The following is a 17,369-nucleotide window of genomic DNA, read 5'->3' on the forward strand; positions in this document are numbered from 1 at the left end:
CTCAACTGTGCTTCAATTGAAATTGCTAATAAGCATAGTGATGTCTCAATACCAATCACTATGGTAATATTGACAACTCATCCTATCCAAAACAGAAACACACAAGAGTAACTATAAGTATAAATATGAATAGTAAACTTGCGGGGGTACAACCAGGAGTGAAATCTCTTTTGAAGAAGTGGAGGCTCTGAAAAAAAGAACTGTTTTGGTCTCGACGCTTCGAACAGTATACTTTGCTCATCTTCAGGAGAACCACACAAGACCACCAAGCTAGTCTGGTCATGAGTTACAGCCCAATGCTAAAATCTTTGGCCTTGGATCTATGGTCCAGTGTTAATGTCCAGCCCTCAGCAACTATTAACACCTATTTTCTGTATATACAGGGCTCCAAATAACTGGACAAAAAAGCAGAACTCTAAACACCTTGACAAATTCACAACACGTCATAATTCAAGTATTTTTATAAATTGAGCCAGTACACCCACAACTGAACAAGTCATGCAGTGGACATTTGAAGATTTACTTACTTTTTAAATTCCAAAATCTCACCTTCAAAGTTCAGCAAATGTTTAAACAATAACATGTAACTCAATTTGAATGTGCAATTTTCAATGTGTAAATTTAGGGGAGTGGCTTAACTATTTCACATATTTTTTTATTTTTTTATTACCAATTTGCCTTCTATTTAATTTCAAATTTTAAATTTATGTAAAATTGTTGTAATTCAGCCTTTGTGCTGCGAGGACAGTTTTTTAATAAACCATTTTATCTATTTATCTATCTATCTATCTATCATGTCTGGTCCTGTGAAAGTTCTAGTGGTGATTTTCTTGAACTGACAGCTCAAAATTCAATAAGCCAACCAGGGCACAAATTCATATAGCTGCTTAAGCACAAAGTTTTGCTTAAGCAAAAAAATACTTGCTTAGTAAAATCAGATTACCTGCCAAGACTCCACTCAATTGATATGCTAAGTAAACAACAGCTAAATACCAGTCCCAAGCAATGTATATGGCATGAAATTTGGGCTAGTAACATGTGTAAAATAAGCGAGCTATTTTCGTGCTTAAGCAATTTTTTTGCTTAAGCAGCTCTATGAAATTAGCCCCAGGTCATAAGAGTAACAGCAAAGACCCCGCATGGCTGCAAAAGTTCCTGAAAAAATTCTTAACGAATTGTGAAAGGGCATCAAGGCCAAGACCATGCAGGGCCCAAACTCTTACAGCAAGGTAAGCATTAAAATTGTCCGCTAAGCAAGAATGAACAGGTTACCGGTCATAGATGACACATGTGATGTGGAAGTTTGGCTGATAACCTTTTTCTGGTATGCCTAAATGTTGCTCGTGCTTAGCTATTTTATAAGCAGCTCTGAACCGTCATCGTCAATGCACTAGGAAATGGACTATATGAGTTTCTAAGTCTGCTGTACCCATAAGCAAGACATACCAATTATACCAGCAATAAAATAGACCTTTTTACAAGACCAATCGGATTTGATACTGCATTGAGCAGAATGAAAGAAGAAGAAAAATGACGCCAGTTATCAAGTCTTATGCTATGATCTTCTTCAAAAAGATGTGATTCTTTTTGAAGGCCACAAAAACAATGTAACTGAACACATGGGACCAAGGGCCATCTCCTAAAATACAGTGTGTAGAATGAAAACAAGACAAGCATCTTAAAAAGCCCGCAGAGTCTGCTGCAGCCACTTTTCACCTGCTTAATCCTTTCCGCTACCCTCTTGACAAGAATACAATCAAGCTTTTTCAGAAGCTATCTCAACAGAAGACAAAATCACAGCCTCTTTAGAACTGACTTTCTTCTTAGGTACCGTGGCAGTACAAACGTCTTCTGTGTCCCCCTTTTTTTGTCCCTACGAATTGAAGCATCTGAAAGGGTGGAATTCTTTATTTGTTGTGCTCTTTTGTCCGATCTTCAAGAGAGTGGAAGAAGAGGGATACAAGAGAGGGGCTTGTGAGTCCGATATAATAAGGGGTTTACTGGAGGACAATGAGATGAGGAATGGTGGAAACCAGAGGGGAGTAAAAATAGAAGGACGTAGGCGACCCTAAGGGGAATGGTTTGGAGTGTTGAATTAACATGAATAGCAGTGATTTATCAGTGGTCCTCATAAGCCTTTAAAAACTTTAAATACTGCTGGGAGTTAAAGGCTAATATGGAAAGAACCTTGGATTGCCATTTAGCAAGTCACAATCCAAGCTCATTTCATCAATACTGTTTATCTTGGAAAAGATATTTTGACTGTAAATATAACTGTTAAAAAGGTAAACCCAAAGTGCTACGCAGAGTTTAAAATTTAGTTTTCCCCCTTTGTGTATGCATGCCATCATGGATGCATCAGCTGAACTTTCAAAGTTCCTTGGAAAAGATATTTTGACTGTAAATACAACTGTTAAAAGTGCTCAGCCCTAAGTGCTAAGCTGAGTTTATAATTCAGTTCTCCCCCTTTTCGTATGCCATAATGGATGCATCAGCAGCTGAACTTTTAAAGTTCCTTGCTAGCTACCTAGCAATTTTCGTAGTCTAGTTGGTAAGACACTGCTCTAGAAGTGCAAGGGTCGTTGGTTCGAATCCCACCCAAGTTATATGCCTGTGATATTTGTTCGCATGACTCAGGAAAGTACTGAGTATACAGTGCTTACACACATCGATGTATGAGTAAAAAAACAAACTTAATGTTCTTTATCACCGATGGAAATTTAACATCTATTGTTTTTCCTTGAAAGTGCTTCAGCTATCATCAATCTCTCAAAAGGAAAATAAATGGACAATAAAAAGATAACAAGCTGAGAGCCTGTCTCAGGTGCCATGACTAGATTATAAATATGCAATCACTAGTGACAATAATTACTCACTAATTCCCAATGGAGTTTCTAAGGGGTGAATTTAATGCTGATATTATTGTGCATAGGTTGAACAAACACCTGTGCTCTTAAGTTTTATCATTTGGGGTCTCCATTACTTTATGATGATGAGATACCAAAGTAACTTGTGCTTAGTAAAGAGTGGTCCTGCCAACCCAAAAAGTAATTGAATATCATTTGGTAGCTACTGGTTCCCTGTGTAAATTTGCTTAGCATCTCAAACTGGTTAAGCAATGTTGTGTGTGCTAAAGAGCTTCTCAAGAGTGTTCTCCTATAGGTAATCTAAAATACCTGAAATATTTTAGGCAAATAATCTCCAACAAGTTTTAGTATACTAAAAATCCACCATCTTGGCGGAAATGAAAAATGATGGCATGACTGTGGGCTGCCAAATTGCAGCGCCGACATTTGCATCTTGCAATCAGGAACATTTTGTACAATAATCAGAGAGATATCTAGAAGTACAATCAACATAATAGGGGAAATGTTTCCATATTCATGGAGATTTTGAAATTTGTTCATTAAACCTATGAAACATTGGTTTATTTTTCGGAATTTTCTGCAGAATCAGGGAGCATTGGATGCTCTAACGGTGTCCCAACTCATGGCCAGGTCAGTTTTGCACTCATAATCAGTTCCACTGAGAGCGCTTCAATTAATATTTGCTGTATATACGCTAAAAGGTTCGCTCAGGCGGAATGCAGCCCTGTCATTAATGAATTATAAAACATCTGTTGGTGGGAAGAGTAAATTCATTGCTATCCTATAGTTTTAAACAAACACATTTCCAATTAGACTTTGTAATTTCATCAATTTAGATGATCCTCTTTAAGTGAAAAGATTACAAATTCTAAACATTTGAAAGTGAAGGATCGCTATCTCCTTTTCCTGAGAGTTGGTGTCCATTCGCGAATGCTGCATCCAGAGATGTTGTTGGTACCCACATTGTAACCTCCCAAAGCGTAGATAAACTCAACGTTAATTTGATATCTTATGCTTTTTCAGCAAGCTGCTTTCACAGTTGACTTTTACATAACTTATCCTATAAATCGGCGTAATGGTGACAAAAACCAATCTATTACCAAACCTTAAAGCCTTTAAAATCCTTTAAAGGCAATGGACACTATTGGTAATTGTCAAAGACTAGCCTTCATAGTTGGTGTATCTCAACATATGCATAAAATAACAAACCTGTGAAAATTTGAGCCCAATTGGTCGTCGGAGTTGCGAGATAACTATGAAAGAAGAAAACACCCTTGTCACACGAAGTTTTGTGCTTTTAGATGCTTGATTTCGAGACCTCAAATTCTAAACTTGAGGTCTCGAAATCAAATTCGCAGAAAATTACTTCTTTCTCAAAAACTATGTCACTTCAGAGGGAGCTGTTTCTCACAATGTTTTATACTATCAACCTCTCCCCATTACTCGTCACCAAGAAAGGTTTTATGATGATAATTATTTTGTGTACTTACCAATAGTGTCCATTGCCTTTAAAGGCAATGTATCCTTTGGTTTTACAAACCGTTTCGATTGTTAAGTTCTATATAAATTTAGATGTAGGTACGATAAAACTATTTTCTGGAATTTCAAAAGGATTTTGAGATATCGCTGAAAATCCGGAGCGAACATGTCTTCACAGGAAGAATAATCCATAATATGAATACACAATCTGTTCTCAGATTTAAATTTTTGGGGCATTAACCACATAACTTCAAAATAAAATGTTTCTCAAATTGCTTTACACTATCAAAACCTGCTGTAGGCTTCAAACCAATCATTTGGAATGCCACTAATTTTAAGAGTGATTTCGAAACCTACACCTTCCCTGTAAAGACAACGATGAAAAGATAATACGGTTTGCATAAATAATGGCCCAAGGAACTGAGTCAGACAGGGCCGAGAAACTGATATTCAAGATTCACCTGCACTTTCCATTGTAAAATAAATATCCAGCATTGGAGCCCACAACCTAAGTGTGCCGCTTATTGATCCTATAGTCAACTTTATCACCATGCAGTACACTCACAGCAGAATGGTTACATGTAAGGCAAAATAAAAATCAATGCTGGACGGAGCGTGTAGGAAATGGTGGCACTGTTTTCAATCCATCTTCTTCTAGTTTGATTTTTCTTAGCTTTCCTAAAGGCGGGCATCCGGTGTATGGATTTTTTTGTTCTTTTCCGGGCATGAGGCTTATTTTTTTTTTATTTCGTCTGCAGTCATTAGTGCGGCTAGGATGTGATTATTGGCGTTTGTTTTGCCATTAACCATCTGTGGTTAGATTGAATATTTGTCTTTCTAAAAAGATGTTGTCAAGCATTTTCCTGCCTGTAACTGCTTTTTGATTTTTAAACCATGTTCAGATGGAAAATTTCTTGCATTGGGCTGTATGTAGAATGTGGTGCAGGCAGTCCAAGCTCTGAGGTTATTGCGAATGTATGATGTCGCGTGGTCCTAGGGAAAAAAATATTCACAGGCAATTTACTCAGGTGGGATTCAAACCCACGACCCCCGCATTCCAGAGCAGATGTCTTACCACTAGACCACTGAGTGTGCCTGGTGACGGGCGGCAAGTTTGAATCCTGTAACTGAATACCTATCCTTAGATGTGATCTTGAATTATGTGAGCAGTTGTTTCTAGTCAATACAGGTTCAGATTTCTTCACACAAGACTCCTCAAAATGATAATGACAGTATTAATCTTCACAGTTGTACACTCAGTGCTTTCCGAGTCCTGAGTGGGATTCGAACCAGCAATCCCTGCATTCCAGAGAGCAGATGTTTTAACCAATAGACCACCAAGTATGCGTAGTGTCGAGCAATCTTTTATAACACTGTAATTAGAAGCAGGCACTGCACTAATTTCATAATTAACTTTTAAATTTCTGCTGGTACTAATTGCACGAAGAACCTATTCACCTCAACAGCTACTAATTAAACATGAATTTAAAATCTTACAATGCCAGTGGATATATTTGTAAAAAATTCTTTTCTTTTCTGTTGTGTAAATGACTTCATCATATTTTCATTACAAAATCAAAATAACACTCCCATTTACTTTACAAGTAGTTGATATTCAATATGATATTCAAATTATTCTGTTTCATAAGTACCCATGGCACACTGTACGACCAAAGTGAATGCTCAAACCTCGTCCCGACCCCCCCAAAAAATTGGACATCGATCCCAAGAGACCTGACTGATAAATGCACAAGCATGCTTCAAGAAGCACTTTAATAATGGGGTCAAATACGGGTGAAATGTACTTTAAAAGCCAAGAAACCATGAACGGGGTCAGTTCAGACTATAGGTATTTTTCAGACCTGGGCACAATTTCAGAGAGCTAAGCACAAAGAAATGATGCTTACCAGAAAAAGTTTACCGGTCAAACTAGCACATTGCATGTGCAATTTGTGACTGGCATCCTGCTCATTTCTGTTTTGTAGACAATTGTTCAGCAATAGAGGACACCTCTATACTAGAAAATTTCAAGGGGCACCAAGGCAATGACAAGTGGAAAGGAGGTAATCAGCTCCATGAACTATCAGACCAGCCACCTTGACCTGGGCCACACCTTGGCCAAATTTCATAGAGCTGCTTAAGAAGAAAGTATTGTATATTATTTTTGTTTTTTACCCATACACCGATGTGTGTTAGCACTGTATACTCAGTACTTTCCCGAGTCCTGTGAAAAAATATCACAGGCATGTTAATACTTGGGTGGGATTCGAACCCACGACCCTTGCAATTCTAGAGCAGTGTCTTACCAACTAGACTACTGAGGTTGTCCGGTAGCTAGAGGCAGTTCGAATCCTATGTTTTGGCAGTGGGTACCGCAACGATTCGGGAAAGTACTGAGTATACAGTGCTAACACACATCGGTGTATGGGTAAAAAACAAAATTAATATTTTTTATCCCGATGCAAATTTAACATCTCTTATAAGAAAGTATTGCTTAACAATTTTCTGCTCAGCAGAAATGAGAAGGAGACCATTTACATGGTAATTTTACTGGTAGCCTTATTCTGGTAAGCAAAATTTTGGTTTGCTGAGCTAATTGTGTGCAAATAAGCAGCTCTTTGAAGTTGGGCCCGGATGAGAAGGATGCTGTACATGCCGAGAAGTCTCCCACATCTAAGATGATTTAGTTTTATCCTTTTCTCCTCATAGGTATCTTCAGGTCAATGGGTTAAAGTGCAAGACACTTTGGGGGGGTTCTTCGGTTTCATGACCAGAGAGCTCGCCAAACTGCATAACAAGCTCGGGTAAATAAAAAAGCCGAAGGCGAACTCTGAAGAAGAGATGGAGAGGGGAATGCTGTTTGAGGAGAGTAGATAAATGATTCTCATATCTAACCAGGGACCCATAGATGGAGTGTGTAGTTACATGAGTCAATGTTGACTTAACGACAGCGACTTGCAGTCAGCCATTCTCTCGTACTCTCCCGTCCAAGACACAAAAGAGCTCCGAGACGGCGCTGGACATCCCTGCGTCAGTTAAAGACACCTGATCACAACAAGCACAATAAGGTACTTTTGTGGCATCATTGACAAGGCAGTTTACACACCGCCAGTAATTTCCCCCCCAACAAAATAATTTGAAATGACGCACAGAGTACGGTCGACAGTGAAGTTGGTTATGATTCAAAACATCCATTCCAACGGGCTTCTCCGAGATGTTCATCTTTCGCTAAATTTAGCATCAATTAGGGGGCAATAAATAATTGTCCCTGGTTTGCTAATTGATATCATTTATGTAGACAAAGAGAGGAACGCAATCAAAATGAGCAGACAATCCAGTGTGTTTTGACAATGGTTAGTGTATCAGGCATTTCATTGGTGTCGGGATGGTCTTGGGGAGGAGTGCCCGAGAAGGGGGAATGCCATTGCTTTTACTAAATTTCAGATCTAAATAGACAATGCAGATCTTACTCTTTTCGTAAACTTGAAATACTCTTTTCATAAACTTGAAATCCTAAAGTCATAAACTTGAAGAACATACGCAATTCATGATGAATTTGATAAAAATATAGGCCGTGCTTTTCTATCTTTTTTTCCCTTTTAGGTGTTTAAATTTGGTTATTTTTATATTCAGCATTTTGCACTACATGCTCAAGAGTTAATTAAGTAGAGTGCACCATGCAATGCAAAGAGAGGGAGTCATAGGCCCTTTTCGAAACCATGGCTTCGGCTTTGGATTCGGCTTGAGGCCCCGTCCTCTCGTTTGAAGCCCTGAGCACGTATACACAAAGCACGCACAATTGTCAAATCAACTGACATGGCCAAGCTAGCCTGAGCCAAATCAAAAGCCGAAGCCGTGGTTTTCTAAAAGGGCCACAGTGCACAGGTTACACACGCCATCAACATTTAATTGACTTAGCTAGCGTTGTTGATTAAAGTGGTCTTACACCATAAATATTCTTAACAACTAGAGTTGTGGGGCAATTAGTGCTAGATGCTCATTAATGTTCCTTCTGTTAATTACTCCCCACAACATGTCTGGAGAAGCTGTATTGATTATCTTAATCCAGTTAACACACTTCACATTGGTAATCAGTGGATGACCAGCTATCTCAGATAACACTGCAGCATGTTTATATTGATCAATGGGGCAATATTACTTAGTAATACCAAAGACTCCGTGCAGCTGCTATACCTACAATAATCTAATTAACGGTACAAATGTTTCTTGGATTCACAGTTTGGTACAGTTTATTATTCGCCATTTAAAAGTAACAAATATTAACAGGAAGCAAAAAGAAATCAAATTTTACCTTAAAATATATCAGCAGCAGTTAGTACATGTTACACTAATTTTCTTTTAAATAGTTCAAATACTAGGAACCTTTTGAGCTTTTTATAGAAAATATTTCAAGTTAGATATTCTCCAGTGAAATACTGGAGAAGTGTCCAGTGAAACACTTTCTCCAGGTAAAATTTGAAGAAAACCACAAAATATATCAAACGTTCTTAGAATAAGAATGTTACTTTTTACTAAACAATTAAATTGGAGACCACTCTTTATAAAATAAACTACATTTACTATAGGAGCTCCAAAATATGCAAAACCAATTTGATGGCATCCATCAAACTCTACTATAACGACCTTGTATAGATTTAATTTCATAGAAAAATCAGATCTTTGCTGGAATTGATTTCTCACTTTCAATACACACGAGACTTACACAGTGATCCTTCCGTCTCGAATCCTACAAAATCAGACACATTCCAGAATAAGGATTGAAGGAATTTAGGACGATTAGAGTTTTTAATATCTAGACTTGAGTCAAACTTAACACTTTGCATCTTGAAACGACTAAACCTGACAGGAGTCTGTCTGATCCATGTCTGATCCTACAATGTGAACGAACTCATGTACAGAATCAATACCATTAAAATGTCTGCCACTATAGCAATGCCGACTGATCAATTAAGTGTTAAGTGAAGGCCCTGGTAAATTTGTTTTAAAGGGATTTGAAGGACAGGGAGGTTTTAAAGAGAAAACCACTTCTTCTAATTATCAATCAGACAATGTCTGCTCTTGGGGTTCTAGATGTCATTGCTAGATGCCATTCCTTTTAGTGTTCAGTTTGCATCGTCAAAAATTGTTTAAAACAAACAGCCCAAATAAACCTGAAGATGGTTCATGAAGAACATATCGGCAGCTTAGTGGTATGTGGTTGTTAATTTTGTTAAAATTTGACGAAGAAAAAATAAAAACTCAAAAAAACAAATATTTCTTAGAAAACGAGTGTTACTTTTTACCCCCAAAATAGTTTAGAGACCACACTTGATCAATAAACTCCATTAACCAGGAGCTCCAAAATATGCAAAACCAATCTCATGAAATCCATCAAACTCCACTAACGTCCTTATAGCTTTGAGCCATCAATATAGTATGTGACTAAGATCCACACAATAAGGTAATGGGTTTCAATCAAAACGGTCAGTTTGCCGCTTTAATCTTTCAGGAAAATCTGTCACGGGTGAATGGACTTCTTTAAGGAAGTGTTCAATTTTGAAGTCGCCTTTCCAACTAAAGAAAGCTTTTAAGGCGGTCCCTTCATCAATTAGGAAGAATGATTGGCTTGGAAAATGATTGGCCTTGACCCAAACGACATTCTGACTTGACGCGGAAACCCCCTTCCATAAAGAAAAATGGATTTTATTGTGGTATTTCCTTCCTCACCGGTAGAGGATTTTGAGGAGTAAATTTTACTTTTGAAAATATGCTCTCTTGAATTAAAGAGAGGCACTCTTTTATCAGAGACACTCAATGACAACATGTTTCATTCTGTGTTTTCTTGCAGTATGCATACAAGTATATTCCAAATAAATTGTGACTTTTAACTGTCTACGTTCAATTCCAGGATATGCGGATTTTACGATTTTGGTTTGTAAACATTCCTTTGAAGTTTATTGGCTGGAACTCACAGCCACTTATTCTAAACAGACATTGATTTTGATTGTTATGGGTTCGAATCCTGCACATGTTAACTTTTCCCTGAGACTTGAGTATACAACTTACAAATGTTGGGCAAACTTTTTTAAAGAGATTAATATTTTTAAAAGCTCAAAATGAAGTTGGGGGAAAAAAATTCAAACTTGACTGAAACCCACAGGTCATTTGCGAAAAAAATCTTCGAAGTTCAACATGTCAAGTTTCCTAATACATAAAAAATCACATTCTCAAACAATCAGTTTATTGTTTACATCTCCTTTAAAGACAGTGGACACTATTGGTAATTGTCAAAGACCAGTCTTCTCACTTGGTGTAACTCAACATATACATAAAATAACAAACCTGTGAAAATTTGAGCTCAATCGGTCGTCGAAGTTGTGAGATAATAATGAAAGAAAAAACACCCTTATCACACGAAGTTGTGTGCTTTCAGATGCTTGATTTCGAGACCTCAAATTCTAAACTTGAGGTGTCAAAATCAAATTCGTGGAAAATTACTTCTTTCTCGAAAACTACGTCACTTCAGAGGGAGCCATTTCTCACAATGTTTTATACCATCAACCTCTCCCCATTACTCGTTACTAAATAAGGTTTGATGCTAATAATTATTTTGTGTAATTACCAACAGTGTCCACTGCCTTTAAAAGTGCACACGAGCACAACAAACCACTACAATTGTCCACTCAAATTTCCTCCAGTAAAAGTGCTGCTGGTATCTGACCAATCAAGTGTCCAGCAGTTCCCTCCACGCTGGATACATGACATACCACCACAGTCCACACTTCCCATCATATCTAATTCCATAATTTACTCAGGAAACTATTAATCTTTAGGCTGCAGTGAGAGGACTTTGCAAGTAAATCCCTAAATGGATTAGGAAGTGAGATCTAGTCCCCTGGGGATTCTGACCTTGGCCTGATGATCGGTGGATAAGGGGGGTGGAGGACTACCCCTGTAGTTGGGATTTAAAGGGATCCTACATGTACAACCTCCATGGTACAACATCAGGTACACTTTATCCCTTATCAAATCAGGGCCTTTGCTCACTATAAAGATACAATCAAAGTTACGTCAAAGTGTCAGCTGACTACTGTACAGTGTTTACTTTGTTGAGAAATCAGCGACAAAACTTTAAAAAACTTGACGATGACTAGAGCAAGCTGGTCGATTCCTTGAGACCAATATTAAGAACTAACTCTGCAGTAGTGAAGTTAATAAGAGAAGCCCCTCTATTAATTTGAGCTAAAGCAGTAGTCCCATCCGATTTGCTACCTTCCGCCCAGGTAGTAGTTTAAAAAAGCAGGACATTTCTTTTTAGAACTGAGAAGTCTCCCTAAAAATCTGATAAATCTACGTAGCGGTAGTAGAATAATTCTAGTCTCTCAAGCACAAACTCTACCCGACAAGATGGTGTTACCGCAAACCAAATATATATTAAATCCATCCTTAAGAAAGGTGACAGCATGTCCCAACCACATCAACCTATATGCACGATGTAAAACAGTGTTTCGCCCTTAACAGCATCAACAATGACGATCAGTCAAAGTCAAGTAGGCAAGGCCTGCTTTTTCAATAATGAAAAGCATCTCTATTTAACCTAAAGTATGTACATTTGACAAAGCTGACAGACTTGTGAAATGACAACCTGACTATTCCCGCTGGCTAGTCACTGATAATGTTACAGGGGCATCCTGTTAAAAAAGCAGACTTGTTGCTTCATGGGGGCATGATGGGGGCAACGGAAGAAATTCCCTCCAGGCCCCAGGTCATTGCCTTAGTGCCCTTTGAAAAGCACCAGTAGAATATTGTACATTTGCCTCATACAGAGGTACTCTTTAATTGAAGGAGAGAGTGCCTCGCCCTTTCAAGAATGAAATATATGCAGGAAATGATTTTGTCACGCAAATTATTTTTGGACTAAACACTTCTTGTACACACTGAATGATGTGAGTGTCAACACTGATTTTTGAGTAGCACCTGATAAATTTTGTGCTATGTTGTATAGGCAAAATTGTTCACTGATCAGGCCTGACATTTTGGCACGTAACCCCTATATTCTGCACAAATGTTTGGAATGTTTTGCTTTCACAGCAGCATGATGAAATTGGGCGCTGACAGTTTCTACAAAAGTTCCGCAGATTGGGACCCGCCCCTTTGGAAATCCCCCATCCATAACTTGGCCATGCATCTTCCAACACCATTTGCGTGAATGTAACTTGAATCTAAATCAATTCGGACAATGTAACCCTCTGCAATTAGTAATTTTGAGAAAGAAAATGTACAAGTCAGCTTCCAGGAAACATGTCATCAACTCAACCTGTGAAAATCTCCACCAAAACAGCTGCTGGTCTTCGCGGGGAATAAATAACAAACCGATTCCTTAACAGACCCTCTACTGTCGTATGTTTTGATATCTACTTTTATCTGCAGGCAACGCTTTTTAATTTCGCCCATTTATAGTCATCTGTGTGTCAACAAATTGGGACATTTCGGGAGAGCTGTCAAATGGTTGAACTCAAACCTTCACTCAAAAGAAACTAAAACCTCCCCTTTAATAGGCCAGGCTTAGGATGGCCTGGACAGTGCTGACCAACTGTTTACCCAGGAACTGTTTAATCATAGAGAAAGGTTTAATGCTTAGCGGAACTTATTAATCCGTTAAAGAAGCTATGCAGAAAGGATAAGGAGGATAAGGGATTAAGTTCATCTTAAAGGAGCAGGCATGGGTCAACCTCAAGAAATGAAAACAATGGCTTGAACTCCAAAAACTTAAAATCAACAAAATTAAAATTTATTTTAGTTGTCAACTTATTGCTTTCTACTTTGTTGTTTGTAGTTGGAGGGCCGAGGGGGAGGGTAAGAGCTAACTATTTTAGTGCTTCATATAACTTCCTGGATTGCAATACAAGTGTATCACAACAAAGTACCTCCCTTAAATTCTTATACATTAAAATAAATGAGTAAAAAGACTTAGTGGACACTATTGGTAATCACTCAAAATAATTACAAGCATAAAACCTCACTTGGTAACAAGTAATAGGGTGAGGTTGATAGTATAACATATTGTGAGAATCGGCTCCCTCTGAAGTGACTTCTTTTTGAGAAAGAAGTAATTTTCCACGAATTTGATTTCGAGACCTCAAGTTTAGAATTTGAGTTCTCGGAAATCAAGTATCTGAAAGCACACAACTTCGTTTGACAAGGGTGTTATTTCTTTCATAGTTATCCCTCAACTTCACCGACCAATTGAGCTCAAATTTTCACAGGTTTGTTATTTTATGCATATGTATATGTTGAGATAAACCAAGTGAGAAGACTGGTCTTTGACAATTACCCTATTGCAGCTAACTGATCATGCATGGCTGATAGGCTATCAGTGGTTCTGTGACCTATATCCACCCTGAACTGACCCTGAGACACTCCCAGCAATGTTTAGATCATCCATCAAAACAAGAGGAAACGGTACTAATCTCTGTTTGGAGTCTGTGTGAACATGTGAACCACCCAGCCCAAGTTCGGTACAAAAGATTGTAATGAGCTCAAGCTACAGTCCAGTAATTTCAGCATTGTTTGGGGCCCTTACTATTGCACCCAAGCCGGTCACTGCAATCTACTGTTTTGCAAACAATTTGAGTAGATGTTTCACTTGACTCTGCATGTCTTGCCATATCTAAACGAGATCAAGTTTGTCCCATCCATACATTGAGTTTTACGTATGTGTAATTTTGCTTAATCAAACAAATTGTTTGTAGATAACGTACTGTCGGGGAAAGTAAAATTAATCCATTAAATATATCAAAGTGAAATAAATTTAACTAATCAGAAAAGAAAACCCAAGAATACGACTCAACCTCCAATTCAGATTTCTTGTAAACAATTATGAGTTTTGCCCAACTGACATTCATGTTATCATTAAAGGAACACGTTGCCTTGGACCGGTCGACGTTGGTCTTTCAAAAGCGTCTGTAACCGATGTTATAAAATGCATATGGTTGGAACGATTTTTTATTGGAGTCAAATACATGGCCGACCGTGTTAGTTCACAAAGGAAAAGGAAAACCATGCAATTTCGGGGCAAATTTGTGTATTCATTGTATTCTACTTTTAAAACAACTTTCCAACCAAATGCATTTTATAACAAATGGTTCCAAACGCTTTTTATAGACCAACTCGTACGTTCAAAGGCAACGTGTTCCTTTAAACTTATATAATGGTTACAAATTTGGGCATGATTGGCCATTTCTCCACCACAAAGATCAGTAAACATAGAAAAGAAGTTTGAACTATCTCATGCCTTGGTTGGTAAAAGATAACAATGGTTTCCGGTCAACTGACAGTTCCGAGCTACAAAATCTGTATAAGGGTCGCACAAATTTGGGGGTAATAAACCCATTTCTCCTCACAGAAGATCAGTAAGTGTAGAAAAGGAGAAGAATTATTTCATGCGTAAAAGGAAACAAAGGTTTCCGGTCAACTGACAGTTCTGAGCTACAAAACCTGTGGTCTCATTTTCATGAAACTCAAGCTCCATGAACAATCAAGCAACTGTGATGACAGAAGCAGACAGAACCCATTGATGTCATAGAAAACTTTGAACCATTGAACTTTCATCTCATTGAATCACTCCCTGTAATGAAACAATGAATTTGTCAAAGTTTGCTTTTATTTTGAAAACTTTCCAAAGTGGAATTCAGGGAAGGGAGTGTTTATCTACAAAACAAACTGCAAAATGAAAGCCACAACATCAACACTGGTATGTGATCAGTCCTAAAAATACAAAGTAAGCAATCTATTTATCTGCCTTTCTGAAGTTAAAGGGAACTTGGTACATTTGGTAACCACTTTTAAAATTAATGCTAATAAAAACTTACTCGATTAGGAGTACAGCAGCTTACGATCATATAAAGCATTTTCAAAATCACTTTAAAGTAACTTGGTTATGGAAACAATATAAATTTTAATCCCCCTCCCCAACCCCACCCCCCAAAATATAAATCTGAAATGCATTACTGACATAAACATTAACGTTTCTCAGATTTTGTATTCCAATGGCAGGTTATCCTTCCTACATGGACATAACCCCTCCAGGTTTTTCGGCGATATCTTAAAAAAAAAAAATGACCACCTTTTGAAATGAAATGTTCCGAGGTTAGTTTTTTATTAAAAATAAAAACATTTAAATAGGATTTAAACAATCAATCAGTTCTGAAAACCAATACTTTCCCTTTAAAGCTGACCCTCCTACTATTGCTAATATTTTGCAATGACTTGACCAACTATTTCAAACCAGTTTTTCAACTAGTTAAAATCCCACCCGAGTAAAATGCTTTTGATTTTTTTCACGGGACTTGAGAAAGTACTGAGTATACAGTGCTTCATACATCGGTGTATGGGTAAAAACCAAATATTAATATTCTTTATCCCCGATGCAAATTTAATATCTATTAAATATTTCAAACCGTTTAACATCTCATATCATGTTATCATTGAGGAACTATTGTCAAAAGAACTATGTGAACCTGTATGCAAAGCCTTGTGTCATGCAGTCAACGTGAGCTAAATCATCAGCGCCTCTTGAACAAATTATGACAAAACAAATAAAATCAATCTATCAACAAATAGTTCAACAACAAACAAAGTCAAATGATGCTCTTGATATCAACAATGTGTACGGACAAGTAAAGGATAAAACAACTGGGAATGACAATACAACTTTGAACCTGTTGGTTACTTGAGTAAATACTAATACAATGATCCTTTATCCGGTAATTTGTCCTAGGAAGAGTAAAGGTAAGTTTATTGTGTTACCCGATGGTTGGGTGAGTCAGATGTGATAATGCCAAGTTGTTAATTATTATACATTCACACCCCTCTTGGCCAAATTTCATAGAGCTGCTTCAGAAGAGAATATTGCTTAAAGGGAAAGTACCCGTTTGGTAATTACTCAAAACAATTAAATATTAACTTAAAAACTGACTTGGTAACAAGCATTGGAGAGCTGTTGATAGTATAAAACATTGTGAGAATCAACTCCCTCTGAAGTAGCGTAGATTTTGAGAAAGAGGTAATTTCTCACTAAAATAATAACAGACTTCTAGCCAGAAGTCTTCTAGCCAAAAGACTTCTACCCAGAAGTCTTTTATCCTATCTGAAAGCACACAAATTTGTCCAAATAGGGTGTTTTTTTTCTCTAATCAACTGTCTCGCAACTTCGTATCCAATTTAGCTAAAATTTTCAAAGGTTTGTTATTTATGCATATTTTGGGATACACCAAGTGAGAAGACTCGTCTTTGACAATTACCAAACATGTACCTTCCCTTTAAAGCATTCCTACTACGCAAAAATGAGCAGGATTGTAGGATACCAGTTACATATGGTATAAATGATAGGGTATAATGGTTGGTAGCCGTACAATTGTAAGCCCCTTTAGATGAAATTACATAGAGCTGCTTCAGAAGAATATATTGCTTAATGCATTCCTGCTAAGCAAATTTGAGTACAATTATCGGATACCCTAGTTACAGATGGTACATGTGATAAAGTATAATGGTTGGTAGCCTTACTACTGTGAGCGTAATTTTATTGTGCTCAGCAAATTTTTCGTGTGTAAGCAGCTCTGGGCCCTGGGGCAAATTTCATACTTAAGCAGAAATTATTGCTGAAACATTTTCCGCTGAGCAAACATAACCAAGACATCAGTCACAGAGTGTAAATGTCGCAAGGTATTTTGGCGGGTAACCTTGTTTTGCTAAGCATAATTTTGTTTCACAGAGACTGGTATCGATTTAAAAAGCAAAATACTGAATTTATGGGATGCAACTCCAGTGACATCAAACAAAATATGAAGTTCCCAGCCAATATTTCAATCAATCAACACCAATCCAAACCATGACTAATGATTTCAATTCCAAGAAGAAGAAAAAAAGCGACAGCTTAAACTTCAATTGAGCTGATTTTCATAATGACCCCCTGTCAACTTCAAAAACTACCACAAGTCAGGACAAGCATACAAGCCTAGTAAA

The 17,369-nt window shown here is 37.5% G+C and overlaps 1 protein-coding gene across 1 annotated transcript in view; it reads left to right on the forward strand.

The window, feature by feature from the left end:
• The first annotated feature begins 1,202 nt into the window (after positions 1–1,202).
• LOC117300232 (diacylglycerol kinase kappa-like) overlaps positions 1,203–17,369 on the forward strand; it is a 75,602-nt gene continuing 59,435 nt past the window's right edge. The window contains exons 1-2 of the mRNA XM_033783958.1: positions 1,203–1,229; positions 1,941–2,058. Of these exons, the coding sequence (XP_033639849.1) occupies positions 1,203–1,229; positions 1,941–2,058 (145 nt within the window). The remainder of the gene's footprint in view (positions 1,230–1,940; positions 2,059–17,369) is intronic.

This window comes from Asterias rubens, chromosome 15, assembly GCF_902459465.1.
Source record: "Asterias rubens chromosome 15, eAstRub1.3, whole genome shotgun sequence".
Classification (NCBI taxonomy): Eukaryota; Metazoa; Echinodermata; class Asteroidea; order Forcipulatida; family Asteriidae; genus Asterias; species Asterias rubens.